Genomic DNA, 14,238 nt, shown 5'->3' on the forward strand with positions numbered 1-14,238 from the left:
CAACCAGCCCAAACAAAAAAATTGGGCTGACCCGAATATGTTTGGGAGTCGATCTCATCAGATTGGACTTAAATATAGAGCTTGGGTTAAACAGGCGAAGTTTTTTTATTAAAGCCCGACCCAATCTACAAAAGATTTATTTTATCTTTAAATAATAATAATAAGAGTAGCTCTTTTGTGAGACGATCTCACGAATCTTTATCTGTAAGATAAATCAACCCTATCTATATTCACAATAAAAAGTAATACTCTTAGCATAAAAAGTAATATTTTTTTATGGATGACCCAAATAAGATATATGTCTCACAAAATACGATCCGTGAGACCGTGTCACACAAGTTTTTGTCTAATAATAATATGATGCTACAATTTTTAATGGCCGAAAGGAAAAATAATAATATGTTTGGATCGGTTAAATTTACATGTATTATTTTCAAATTCATATGCATATATATATTTTTGCACTCTTAATAAACAGAAAAAAATAGCAAGATGGTCCTCTATATTTTTTATTTGTTCTAACTTCTACTGTAACGTAATATTTATGTATTTTGAAGTTTATTAGGGTCGAAAACAAATTTTTGAGTTGTCGAGAATATTATTGTTATTGTCATAATTTTTTTTAATATTTAATATATTATTTGTAGCTTGTTATAATTATTATCCTTAATCTTGCAGTACATTAAGAAGAAATCAATTATTCGGTCGACGTTCTTGTGCAACAGACGAAATCAACCCGTTGTTTCATTTCCCTTCATTCTCCGATGGAATCGACGCCTTCTACTCCACATTCCACCGAGCAGCAGCCTCCCCCGCAAAATCCCCAGCCACGCTCCCCTGTCGCCGCTTCCCTTCCAATACCTACCACCACCACCACTGTTTCTTCACCAAATCCGAATCCCTCTAACCCACAATCCACTGCTACCCAAACAAGGCCGACGTTTAACACCAGACCATGGCAGCAACCCACATCGCCGTATACCCATTTCTCTCTGCCGTCGCCTCCCTCGCTTTCTTCTTCGTCTGCGTCGACCTCTTCGATTACTGCCCCGGCCCCATCTTTTTCCTCGCTCACACCCCCTTCTTTCGCTCAACAATCCCAGGTATATGTATATTCCCCGCCCCCGGAATTTTTTTGCTCTTATACGCAGTCTAGCCACAACTCAGGACCTATATCTCTATTCACGTATTTAGTTTTAACCACCTTGTAATAAATTGATTGTCTGTGAGTGAGAATTTTGTTCTAACATTTCTAGATGCTATTAAATTTATTCAGAAAACAATTTGGATAAATTTTAGGTTTTTGCCTTTGGATTCAAAGGAATTAAGAAGTAAATGTTGATGGATTTGGCGTGAGGAATAGCACACCTTATTTATGTGTCGATTCAAAATGAGTTCTTTTAATTGGATTGGTATAGTTCTAGAATCAGTAGTTGTGAATTTTTTTTAAATTGGTTGTGATCGTGTGTTACAAAAATTTACTATTTCTGCTTGTGTTTTTGCTTTTGTGAAACTTGGGTTTTTGGTTTTATGTCACTCTCTGTGGTTTAGGTAAGGCAGCCAATTCAGGGGATGCAAGGAATAGGAATGACTGGAGCACTGGGCACAACAACATCAATAAGACCGTCCGCGGGGGTTTCTACCCAGCAGTTTAGACCTTCTCAGTCACCTCAAAGGCCACAGCTGATTCCAAGTAGCCAATCTTCAGCATCACAGGTTGGTTCATCGATAAAATTGTAAAATATTATGTGGCTGTAGACTGCTGAGATCGTTTCATTTTGATTCTTTTAACTTTGGGTGGTGCCATTTTGTCAACAAGTACTTATCCATCATCAAGTTTTGTTGAGGTATCTATCATCGGGAGATCTTTGAAAATCTGTTTCTGTCCATTATTGGTGGAAACTTTTACCTGTTTTTTTCCCTAAACATGTCTTATGTGTAGGTTCTGAAGGTTCTTAGCATTCAATGAAGTTTTTTTACTTACTTGAAGACTTACTAAGCCGTGACAGTATCTTTTAAGTTCCATGAGAAGACTAACATATTTAGTGTGTCATTACTCCAGCTGCCACTCTCTACAAAGGCGTGATGGCACATGAATAGTCTGGCACTTGTTTTCGTTTGAAAGAGTCGAGTCCTGGAGGCCTAACACTTCTCAGTAGAAATATGATGACTTTTGTATGCTCTACCTTTTACTTTATTAACAGTTTAACTATTGCTTGTGCCTTTTGTCAAATTAAAAAATATTGCTAGTTATTGATAGGTGAGTGAAATTTGTGTTGCGTTGATTGATTGTATTTATCCAAGAGTGGATGTCTTTGAGAGTTAGGCTGCGATTACATGATGGCTAAAGTTTCTCTATATTTATGAAATGACATGCTTGTTGATTGAGAATTGAGTTATTTTTAGTGTAACGTCAAATTGTTTTCCGATTCAGAATTTTCAAGGGCAGAGTATGCTGAGAGCTTCTTCTTTGGGATCATCTGTATCACAGTCCCCCACCAGTGCTCAAGGTGCTCCGACCCAAACTCAGCCATGGTTGTCATCTGGAACCCCAGGAAAACCCCCTCTACCATCCTCCTCCATTCGACCTCAACCAACCCCTCAATCATTTCAGCAAAGACCTCACATAACTCAGCAACATCATAACATTCCTACCACCTCTCATAAGCAGACGATTAATTCTGGCCAACAGGTGGCACAACCCCCAGCCTCAGGTCAGCAACAAGAGCATCATGGCCAACAACTTCCATCTTCAAGGATTCAACCACCCTCATCTCATCAACTTCAGCTCACCAAGAGTCCAGGATTGGGAGGCCAAAGACCACCTCTGGGCATGACACATTCTGGTGCACTCCAGTCTGCAGCGCTCCTTAAAACAGCCACTTTGGAGACTGAAGAAGTTCCTAACAGGGTTGTAAGCAAGCGGAGCATTCAGGAGCTTGTAAACCAGGTGTGTTCCACTCTCTTTTCTATGTTTGACTTTGTTTGAGTTTTGACTTGACTTAACTTGAAGTTTGGTGTCCATTTGCTCTTTCTGAGCAAGAAGTGAAACCAAATTTGACGAAGATTTTACTGTCTCTTGGGCGAATTTGATCAGATTTTTGTTTTTGCTGCTGCTTTTTTATGGTTTCTGCCACTTTTATTCTTTTACACTGGTGGGAGAGTACTGTTCTTTTTAATTATGTTTGTGTGGTTTCCAGCTTGTGATAACCACCTACCCTTTTGGACTTGCATGCTCAACAAAATCTGTTTTGAAATTTAAAACCTCGTTAAGTTATGAAAGCTGATTAGCCGAAGCACATGTTTTCAACCAATCATATAATGAACAAAACTTGAAAGATTGGGACTTTCACCGACCGCCAGTGGTGGATTAGTCTCTTCTTTTTGTTCATGTAGCATCCTCTCGCATTATTCTTTTAAGGTAGTTTTTTGTAATAAAATTAGTTTATTATGTTCTTGTACAATGTATTAAATTCCGAGTATTGTTTTAATTAAAATATGACTTATATGCCACATGAATTTTTACAGATTGATCCATCAGAGAAGTTGGATCCCGAAGTTGAAGACATTTTGGTGGATCTTGCAGAGGATTTTGTCGAAACGGTAAGTGAGATATTTCAAAATTTTAAGTCTTACCTAAACATTAAGGACATTTTGTTTCATCATCATTATCATAGCACGTTCCCGCTAGATGCGTGATTGACTACATTTTTATTAGTTCTCATAACTAAGCGATTTTCCCAACGGTCATTTTCCCAACTGTCATCTCTTAAACCAAAATTTAAGATATCCTCCTGAACCAATTTTATCCAAATTTTCAATAGTCTACTCCTCCTACTCCTTCATTAACCTGTAAATTTAAGATATATCGGATTGGGGCCGTGTTTGGTCTTTTCTTCACATGACCAAACCATGTTAGACATCTTTCCCTAATCTTATATTTTATGAGGCTACACTTGAGTAGCTCATAATTCTTTTATTCCTAATTTTATCCTTGTGTGTTTTGCCTTACATCCAGTTCATATGCATCTCTGCTACCGCCATCATGCATATATAGTCCTGTTTGTTTTAAAAATTTATTTTTCTGGTGTATTTGATCGAGTTTTTCATATGTTTAGTTTGAAACTCGAAATATGAAAATACTGTCACATTTCAAAGGTAGTGCATCAGTTTCTTGAATGCTTAAACTATCCTATTCTGATCAAAATCTGGTTGAAAACTGTTCTCTGAATTAGTCTCTGCTTGCATGCTCTAGACGTTTTCTGTACTCTGGTACCATCTGATTACTGCCGTTTGCCTTTCTTCATTAGTCTCCCATACATTGAAAAGCTCATCAACTTTCCCGTCGATTTTGCTGTACCAGATTACGACATTTGGTTGTTCATTGGCCAAACATCGAAAATCCACCACTTTAGAGGCTAAGGACATACTCCTACATCTTGGTTAGTTTCTCTGTGTTGCTATAATTTTGATGAAAATATGTGTGTTAAAACTTGTTCCCTATTTTTTTTTCCCAGAAAGGAACTGGCATATGACTATTCCTGGATTTGGTGGAGATGAGATCAGGATTTACAAAAAACCGGTAAAATTTTATTTGCTTATTATTTAGCCGGAAGGGCCACTTATAAAATTTTAAATCTTTTGAAGGCTCTTCTATTCCTACATATAAGCATGTCCAACATTTCAACTAATCCATTTCATATGGTTTTCCAGTTTATCAGTGATGTTCACAGGGAGCGGCTCGCAACAGTGAGTGGTTCTTATTTGTTTCCCCTTCTTTCTCTGAAGTCATCGTTTTCACTATGCATGGAGTGCTAGCTTGTTGTTTTGATTGGTTGAAGATAATTGGATACTTGTGAATTTTCTCGTCATCTGTAAATTCTGAGGATTATTAGTTCAACTCTATTTATATGCCTTTATCTGAATTGAATTTCTTTGATTCTTCCTTATCTTGGCAGATAAAAAAGTCAACCGTGGCCCCAGCTGCACAAACTGGTGGAAAAAGTCACATGGCAAGGGCACCTTCCAATATCATTGGTTCTCCTCCTAAACCCAAAATACGAGAAGCTGCATGAGACATCACATGAAGCTGGAAAATTTATATTTCTGGTATTTGATAAATTGATACTTTTATTGCATTTGGAAGTATATCTCTAGAATGATTGTTGAAATCACGAAAAAGCACGCATCATCTTTTAAGTATTACTTCCAAAGTTTGGTTTACTAGATTCTTTGCTTGTACAAAATATTGGATGCCTGAAGTGTTGAAAATTGAAATTCATTTATTCTACCCGTTGCCTTTTCAATATCATTACATCATTTTTTGTGTAAGTTGGTCACGAACCTGCCTATGGACAAGTTGCTGGCACTATAAGTAAGAGTGGATCGTGTTGTCACTGGGATCAATTCTAGAGCAGAGTGCTTAGCATTTTATCGTTCACCATTATTGTGCAGCTTATCGATTCTTTCTTCTTTGATGCAGGTCGATTCTCGGAAGTAAACGAGGGCAGATCTTTTGAGCGACTTCTTGTTCTCAAGCATTGCGTATAGCAAACAGCAGTGGCTGACCTGGGGATAGGCGGGATTGTCTCTTCTAACTCTTAAGTTTAAAGTGATACTCAAATCATGAAATGTGTAAATTGGATTTAGTATCACTAATTTTTTTAAAAAAAATATTAGTTTCCCCCTCCCTTCTCTATTATTCTTTTTCCATCACTGATAGACTATTGGAACGTTTGGCATTACTATTTCATGGGCAATCCCAAGTTGATATTTGGTGAAATGTAAGGGATCGATATGACATTAGTTTGAAAATTAAGAACTTGTTTAAATTATTTGCATTTTAAATATCTTAATTTAATATTTTGTATAATGCAATGTGTATTTTGGCATACGTATAGTGGTGTATAGATTATAGGAATGTAACGAATGGAATATGAAAACTTTTAATGCTCCAAATAGATATATTTGAGTTCGAGGTCGATCCAAACTCAAAAATTTTAGTATTGTTTGTTCGAGTTTGGTTTGAAATATTCGTGAGTTATTTGAAAATATATATTAAATTAATAAAATATTAAGATCCAGATAGTGTGAACAAATTAACATCATCCAGAAAGAGAGGCTTAGAAATTTAAAATGATTTCACGATTGAGAATTCAAAAAAAAAAATTGGCAAATTTTTTTTAAAAAATATCTTAAATTGTGGATGTGTTGATTTGTAATATAATAATTTAATATTTGAACAAGCAATTGATTGGTGGAATAATTCAAGAATTAGGACCATATAACTCAATGGAAGCTGGTCAAATTTCAAAGATTTTGTCGCATTACCATTTAAGAAATCGGTTAGACCGACTCTTATTTGAATCATCAATAAAGCGATCAAGTTGGATACGCTCTGTTGACCACATTGCTTAATGAGGAATATTGATTTATATAGCATAAAATCAAATAAGTTGATCAATGAGTCTAAAATTAGTGTTTGCAATCACAGGAGAAAAAAAACAATTCTTCCTTATATGTTAAAAAAATTCAGTTTGATGTGTTTCTTAAGTATACGCATTTTGCGTTAGCTTTTCTTAATTTAATTTATATCTAAAAGTTTATAAAATGCTGGTAAAAACTTAGTATTATAATAACTTGTTTATTAAACTATACACATTTCTTCTGATTTTCAGTTTTTCACTTTTGTTTTCAAACACTTTTATTTTTTATTTTTCTCAACTTCTTCATAATTTATAAGTACTTTAAACTAAATTCAGTGAGATTTATGCACTTCTGATTAAAGTAGGACAATTTCTTCAAATTGCAACGTAAAAAAGATGCAACAATATCAAGGACTTGAATATATACAAGCTTAAAAACAATTAATATCTTGTTATATTTTTCTATTTTATAAAAAAATCGGGCTTGGTACCTTTGGTACGCCCGTCCGTTTGGTGTGGCCAATACCTTTTTTTTCAAAAAAAAAAAAAAAATACCCTTCGTTCTTGAGCAATCGTGGGAGGAATAGTGGTTTTGGGTGAGATGGAGAGGAAGAAAACTCATAAAATATGGATTCTCTGCATGACTGGATGAGATTCAGTGTTGCGTTTTGGCATACTTTACGTGGAACTGGGGGTGATCCGTTTGGTGCGTTTTTATTTAAGGCGAATGAATCACCAATGATCCTCTACGAAATTAAGCAAGCATCCTTGATATTATTCAGGCCATGTACAGGTAACGTACGAATTTACTGACTTACAGAAAATGTTGAATTACCACTCTACTACTTAAAATATACACAACATTACAAGTTTTAAAACAAAAACACACTGCAGACACAGCAAGCTTCCTAGACTCTATCTTGAGTTAACAGCACAAATCCACACGGTATGACCGATAATGGTGGGAGAGCACCTAAAGAATCCAATGAATTTACAAAATGCATTAGCCTCAGAATTCCAAAGGACTCTTCAAAATTAGAACCATAACTCTCTAAACCTATTATGGCGCTGTCTTATTTGTCATATCCCTTAATCTCGATCATCTTCAACATTTACCTGAAACCAACTTCCGTGGGAAAAATTAAAAAAAATAAAAAATTATAGAGGTTCTATCTTCTCTATACCTCGCTTACCATTATTGTGTGCGTGAATTATCGCCATGTCGATTCTTTAATGTCATCAATTCCTTCCTCTTTATCCTGGCCTCACTTGCTGCAATGGCATTCTTTAATTTTCTTGAAGCGGACATCAATGGTCGCCCTCGATTCTTCTCCAAGAAAACATGCCTAAAAGAATCCGCCCTCACGTTTCGGTTTGATGACAACTGGTGGTTATCTTCTTGGATATGAGCGACAGAAGATGAACAAGTGCGACACTGGTGAACGCGTGAAGCTTCGTCTTTTGGTTTAACCCCGGGATGAGATCTGGGGGTACCAACTTGAGTAAGAAAAGGAAGCAACAAAGGTACAGGTAACAAGACTAAGGGTGTTCCTGGTTCAGTGCTACTCCCTCCTGGGACATTTTGTCCTTGATCTGAACAGGGTTTCTCCCAAGTAGGCATCATGCCATCAGGATTAGGAATGTATTGAGAACTGAAAATATCAGAAGATGGGACAATAGGGGGCCAGATGAAGGGAACGAAAGATGGGTGGTTATACAAGAAAAATGGAGGGTTGTTGACAGTAGCTGCAGTAGATATCTCTGCATGGGATGAATTTGATTGATCTTCTCGCCTTTCTCCTGCTTCGGTCGGCTTTCTTTTAGCCATCTGCAAAAGCAGAAACATGGTGATTTATGATAACAAATTTCAAGAATCGATGCATTCATCTTCCCATGATTTACCTCTGCTTTCAGAAATTCGTTTTTGTCTTTCAAATAATTATATTTCTTCATTACCAGCTCTTTTTCCTGCTCACAAGAATTATTAATGGCGACAAACTGCATTCAAGTATACTATTCAATGTGAACAATGATGAAAATTTAGTCAACTATGTTCCACGAGGACTGAACTAAGATTAAGAAAAGAAACGACATGCACCTTCTTCAAATACATATTCTCCTCCAACATATTAGCAGCTTTCCCCGTTAACTCCAGATACATGGTCTGGAAGTAAATTAAAATTATAGAATGTTTAATAGGGGAAAAAAACTTTAACAGTCAAACCATAGCAAAGAGAGTGACATTGTAATTGGCCAATTACTGCCTTCTGAAGAACAGGATGCAAACTCAAAAATATCAACCCTCTGAACAGTTTATTGATACAAATGTGTCCACAAGAAGTTACAAAGGGGTAAAATTGATGAACGGGCAATGCTAGTAATATTCATGTTTTCTTAAGAACCCAAGATCTGCAGTGTCAACAATAATGTCATTGCCTGAAAGGCAACCTGTTTTCTATGGTTCACTTTCTAATATCTGGGATCCATGAACCTGGCATCAATGGCAAAATTCTAAAAATTCTAGACCAAAATATGTGCTTGACAGGCATAGCTGGAGGTCAATTTGAAACCAAGAAGTTAAAACAATCGAGTAATGGTCTCAAGTGTATAAAAGCTCACCCCTTTTCACCTACTTAGTCAATGTAGGACTTTATCTCAAATATGAACCGATCAAGCTGAACAAAACAAAACAATCCAAAACTCTCCAAATTAATTCGGTAAACATTACTTTCCCATGTTGACAATATAATATGAAACAGTAAGAATGTAGAGGGGAGACCAATTTCCCTTCAAGGTAAAATTCGTTATTGAAATCTTGCTAGTGTAAATAAATCCTTCAAAATAGACTGCATTGTCTCAAGTATGTACTTATGCAATGCATAACTCTTACAACAAATAATGTTACAATCCCCTATTTTGCGTATTTAAGTTGACTTCTGATATTAACAATATATAGTATTACGTTATTATGTAGACAGAAAACACGTGTCAATCACCAAATGATGGGACATGAAATTTGATAAGAAATCTGAAGTTGATTCTTTTATGCCTCAGTTGCTGTTTGCCACACCTCTTTCCTTCACAAAACTCCATCTGAAGGCTCAAATTAAAAGTACATTCATCTGTCTCTTTCTTCCAATGTATAAACCTCCTTTTCCTTCTTTTCCTTATCACAACCACATTCAAATTGAATTTATGATGATTATCATATAAAATGTAAAAGCATTTTTGTATTGAACCAGAAGCCAGGTAGAGAGGTGAAGGAAAATATGATGAAGCATATTTACCATGTTTACGAATCTCAATGCACATTAATAAAAGTCTTTCAAACACAGATGAAACGTACTTGTCTGCGTCTAATTGTCCGTCTAGCGGACTCTCTATTTGCTAGAACACGGCTAAGCCTCTGGGCTTCCTTCTCTGCCTAAATCGCAGATAATTAATTGACAAGAACACCACCTCCAGATCGATGAAGAAGTGATCCAAGTTTATGTACCTCTGTCAAATTTTGCTTCGGTGTTCTGCAAACTTTTGACCGGCCACTTTTACAACATGTTTGACCGACTGCAGCCTCAACACTTTTTGCATTGTTCATGGGAGCAGCAACTGTGGCAGACGTATTACCGGATAACAGTTGAACATCTATTCCTTGGTCCTGATACACGCATACAAAAGTGTTCTAAGAACAAGGTTTTTGCCATAAACCGCAGGGTAGGCTGAATGCTGGACTCAATTTTCCATGCTTACAAATATATGTTAGAAATACACATAGGCCCAAAAAATACAAAGCCTCGTCAGCACTCTGAATGTTAAAATAACTCCCTCAAATTTGTTCTGGCATGTAATTGCCGAGGCCTTCTAGCAATGTAACAAGCATGCTAAGATGGACCATCTCTACTGTCGAGTAAATTTTTTATGGTAATTTACGGAATTTAAGATTCCATTTTGCGCACAAGTTGGAATTCCATTGCTCCAGTCATATTCAATTTCTGGCATCGTATGCAGATTTTTTATCACATCAGCTTTTCTCAGAAAGTAAGGTTCTTACTTTATAACACCAGTTCGTTACAGGGAAAAAGGAATCATATTAAATATTGCAAGATGATAACCAGTCGCTTCAACTCCAACCCCACCAAAAAAAAAGGAACGACTAGAAAGAATATGAAGAAAATAAACTAAAAACAAGAGAATATTTTCCCTTCCTCTTTAGAAAATAATCTTATCTTTCTAACAAAATATTCGGTCGCTTTTATCCTTTCTATCTAGGTCAAAGCGAAATGCCACTTACCTTCAGCATCGGCAAAAAAAATTTACCCCAAACATGAGATTTTACTCACAATTCATCAATTCAAAAGTGCAACCCATACCATTTCCAAACCTAACCCCATTGTCAAGATCCTTTCTTGGGTTGGATAAATCTGTATAATCCACAGTAAAACCCAACCCAATACTCGGAAAAATAAGTATCTTTGCGCAAGATGAAAATTCTAACTATGATCGACGACCAAAAGAACTGAATGCTGATCTACAAACATAACCCTCTTGAAAACCAGAGGTACTTCCCACGACCAAGTACGAAATATTAGGCACAAAAATCGATACACTTAAAAAAAACCTGAGATTCGGACAAGATTTGCTGAGTGGGCCGCCGTTCCCCCTCACCGTGGACTGCGGAGTAGCTGGACAGCCCTGCCAGAGCTTCCGCGGCTTCCAGCTCGAACGTCAGCATCCGGCCGTCCTCCACCTCCCCACGCGCCTCCTTTCCCCTTCCCACAAATTCCATAACCCAAATGGGAATCTCCTCACCTCTCTTGTTCTCTCTCTGGTTCTCCAGATTCTAAACAACTGACACTAGGCCTAGATAGTTGATATGAACCTTTGCAAGGCAAAAAAAAAAAAAGTAAGTGATAGAAAACAAAGGAGCGGTGGTTGATGGACACGTGGTATGCCAATTCACGGTGGATACTATCTCTCGATTCCATGCGTTTCGATCTGCCACGTGTCAGTGCATCACGTGACGTGTGAGATTGGTTAGACAAATTTTTAGTTATTAGTAATAAAAAGAATTGGTGCAAATGCGGATAGACGTGAGTGTGATTCCCAAGAGAGAGGGTTCCCAATAATAAAAGCTGCTTCCCAACATTTGACTACGCCGTACAAGCGTGGGAAAATAAGGACCTTGGATATTCGCATAGACTGTATATTATTTATATGTAAAATTTCTTCACAACTTAAATATAGATTAAAAAATTTATATTTTGATCATTAGTTTTATGAACAGAAAAAGAAGTTCGGAAAAACTCAAAAACCATAAACATTCTAAGCGACTCTCTTCAAATGGAGTGTTAATGGTTGAAATGAATGATTTTTGATCACTCTAGTTGAGCGATGCTGATAAGTCCAGCTAAATCAGGATCGCAACTTCGAACAATCTCCTTATTGTGCTCCTATATCTTCCTATGGGGCCGAAAGTGGATTGGCAAGAGGTCCACCATCCGCCGTTATCCCTTTTTATCCCTACCTTGCTGCAATTTTTGTCGGGGAAGAAAAAGCCGGAATAAGATTATAGTTTGTTCAGGTGATTGAATTTTGAGTTTAATCTCTACTTTTTATATATTGTTTTAGAAAACTATCATAATTTTATATTGAGTGGATCTCTTGTGAGACGGTTTCACGAATTTTTATATGTGAGACGGGTCAACCCTACCGATATTCACAATAAAAAGTAATACTCTTACCATAAAAATAACATTTTTCATGGATGGGCCAAATAAGAGATATGTCTCACAAAATACGACTCGTGAGACCGTCTTACACAAGTTTTTGCCTTTTATATTTTGGAAAAAAATGAAACTTCCATTTATTTATTTTGGAAGATAAGAAAATGCACTATTGAGGGGGAAAAAGTAGATTAGAAAACCTACATTTGGTGGTTACTAAATGGTACACGGAAGTGTACATTTAATGCACAAACCAGCTTTTTTTCTTAAAATAATATAAAAAGAAAAAATATATATAAAAATATAACAATTTGAAATGGTTTACAAATCTATCACAGTCCGGTACAGTCTGTACTGGATTCATAAAAATCCGTGACAGATTGTACCGGATTCAATAATTTTTAAATTAAAATTTAAATATAATTTTTTATTTTGAAAAATAAAAAAAATCTTTTGAATCTAGTGTAATATGAATATATGACGGTTCATCTTGAATTCATCTTTTGTGCGTATTATAAATTATGGAACTTAATTTGAAAAAATTTACAATTTTGTATATTTAAATAATATAATTATTTTTAAATAATAATATTGAAAAAAAAGTTAAAAATCACAAACTTTTGTTTATTATTAGTTGTCTAATTATTATTATTATTTATTGTTGTTATATCATGATCATTATTAAATATATAATATTTAACAAAACTATAATTATTAGTATAATGCAAGCCAACAACATTATAATTATATTAATACATGAAACTATTATTAATATAACAATTATTATTGTTATACCAATTACAAATAATACAATTACGAAAAATTAATTACTGAAATTATCTTTTCAAATTTATATGAAATTTGTGATAAAATAAATGAACAAAATTAAAACTATAAATAAATTAAAATTGTTAAAAGAAATATTACAAAAACAAAATAATTTCAATTAGTTGTCGTATTTATAGATTTTTTTACAAAAGTGATTAAATATTTTAATTTTTCATATGTATTAATTACGCTAATATTAACTCATCTGTCATATTAAATACAATTTTATATATTTAAATAATATAATTATTTTTCAATAATAATATTGAAAAAAATTTAAAAATCACAAACTTCTGCTTATTATTAGTTGTCTAATTATTATTACTATTATTATTATTATTATATCGTGATTATTATTAAATATATAATATTTAACAAAATTATAATTATTAGTATAATAGAAGCCAACAACATTATAATTATATTAACATATGCAACTATTATTTATATAACAATTACTATTGTTACACCATACTTACAAATAATACAATTACGAAAAATTAATTACTGAAATTATCTTTTCAAAATTGATATGAAATTTGTGATAAAATCAATGAACAATATTAAAATCAGAAATAAATGAAAATTATTATAAGAAATAGTACAAAAACAATATAATTTCAATATTAAAAAAATATAACAAATACCTTACACATATATTAGAAAAACAAACTAAGGAAAAAAAAGAAATTTTTGAAACTGCGAGAATTTAGAAGATGTTTGTTGTTTAAAGAAATGTTAAAACAATTTTCTACGTAGTTCTGGATTACATGTCAAAATATAAAAAAAACAAAACAAATTTTTTAAAATAAAATTATTCTAATAATAAGAAAAATATATATAATTGTTTGCATTCACGTAAACTAGAGCAACAAAAAACCAACGTTGTTTCCTCAATGCAACGAGTTAAGCTCTCCAACGCTGCTTCTTCAAAAGAGCAACGTGAATTATTTCAAATTAAGTTCTGTAATTTATAACACACACAAAAAGTGAATTCGGAACGGACCGGTATAGATTTATATTGCACCAGATTCAAAAATTCTTTTTATTTTTCATTCAACAATTTTTTAATTAAAATTTAAATATAATTTTTTATATTTTAAATTAAATATAATTTTTTATTTTTCAAAATAAAAAATTATATTAGAATTTTAATTAAAAATTGTTGAATCCGGTGTACCGGATTCATAAGACTCCGGTACAGATTATACATTTGTAAAAGATTTCAAATTGTTATATTATTATATATATTTTTTCTTTTTATA

The 14,238-nt window shown here is 34.1% G+C and overlaps 2 protein-coding genes across 6 annotated transcripts; one reads left to right on the forward strand and one right to left on the reverse strand.

The window, feature by feature from the left end:
• The first annotated feature begins 674 nt into the window (after nucleotides 1-674).
• On the forward strand, nucleotides 675-5,843 carry LOC142540153 (transcription initiation factor TFIID subunit 12). The gene is made up of 9 exons (XM_075646104.1): nucleotides 675-1,103; nucleotides 1,552-1,716; nucleotides 2,435-2,950; nucleotides 3,529-3,603; nucleotides 4,364-4,442; nucleotides 4,518-4,582; nucleotides 4,714-4,749; nucleotides 4,959-5,109; nucleotides 5,483-5,843. Exons 1-8 carry the CDS (start codon nucleotides 765-767, stop codon nucleotides 5,073-5,075), a joined length of 1,392 nt encoding a protein of 463 aa, XP_075502219.1. The 5' UTR covers nucleotides 675-764; the 3' UTR covers nucleotides 5,076-5,109; nucleotides 5,483-5,843.
• Nucleotides 5,844-7,179: 1,336 nt separating this feature from the next.
• Nucleotides 7,180-11,310, reverse strand: LOC142540154 (uncharacterized). 5 transcript variants are annotated; one of them, XR_012819045.1, is made up of 8 exons: nucleotides 11,041-11,310; nucleotides 9,922-10,080; nucleotides 9,772-9,849; nucleotides 8,524-8,589; nucleotides 8,328-8,423; nucleotides 7,619-8,253; nucleotides 7,483-7,541; nucleotides 7,180-7,398 (listed from the first exon to the last, which is right to left on the reverse strand). XR_012819045.1 is itself a non-coding variant. In XM_075646106.1 (7 exons), exons 1-6 carry the CDS (start codon nucleotides 11,206-11,208, stop codon nucleotides 7,621-7,623), a joined length of 1,200 nt encoding a protein of 399 aa, XP_075502221.1. In that variant the 5' UTR covers nucleotides 11,209-11,310; the 3' UTR covers nucleotides 7,180-7,398; nucleotides 7,619-7,620. The 5 variants fall into 5 exon arrangements, 4 of the variants coding, with proteins under 4 accessions (XP_075502221.1, XP_075502220.1, XP_075502222.1 ...); XM_075646106.1 differs by lacking the exon at nucleotides 7,483-7,541; XM_075646105.1 differs by having other exon boundaries at nucleotides 7,180-7,541.
• Nucleotides 11,311-14,238: the final 2,928 nt, after the last annotated feature.

Source organism: Primulina tabacum, chromosome 3, assembly GCF_025594145.1.
Source record: "Primulina tabacum isolate GXHZ01 chromosome 3, ASM2559414v2, whole genome shotgun sequence".
NCBI classification, from domain to species: domain Eukaryota; kingdom Viridiplantae; phylum Streptophyta; class Magnoliopsida; order Lamiales; family Gesneriaceae; genus Primulina; species Primulina tabacum.

Coding starts and splice junctions, on each gene's coding strand:
- LOC142540154 (XM_075646106.1), bottom strand. CDS start 11,208: ATGGAATTTGTGGGAAGGGGAAAGGAGGCGCGTGGGGAGGTGGAGGAC. Junction 8,590..9,771: donor GGACAATTAGACGCAGACAA/GTACGTTTCATC, acceptor ATTTACTTCCAG/ACCATGTATCTGGAGTTAAC. Junction 8,254..8,327: donor ACGAATTTCTGAAAGCAGAG/GTAAATCATGGG, acceptor CTGCTTTTGCAG/ATGGCTAAAAGAAAGCCGAC.
- LOC142540153 (XM_075646104.1), top strand. CDS start 765: ATGGAATCGACGCCTTCTACTCCACATTCCACCGAGCAGCAGCCTCCC. Junction 1,104..1,551: donor CTTTCGCTCAACAATCCCAG/GTATATGTATAT, acceptor TCTGTGGTTTAG/GTAAGGCAGCCAATTCAGGG. Junction 2,951..3,528: donor TTCAGGAGCTTGTAAACCAG/GTGTGTTCCACT, acceptor GAATTTTTACAG/ATTGATCCATCAGAGAAGTT.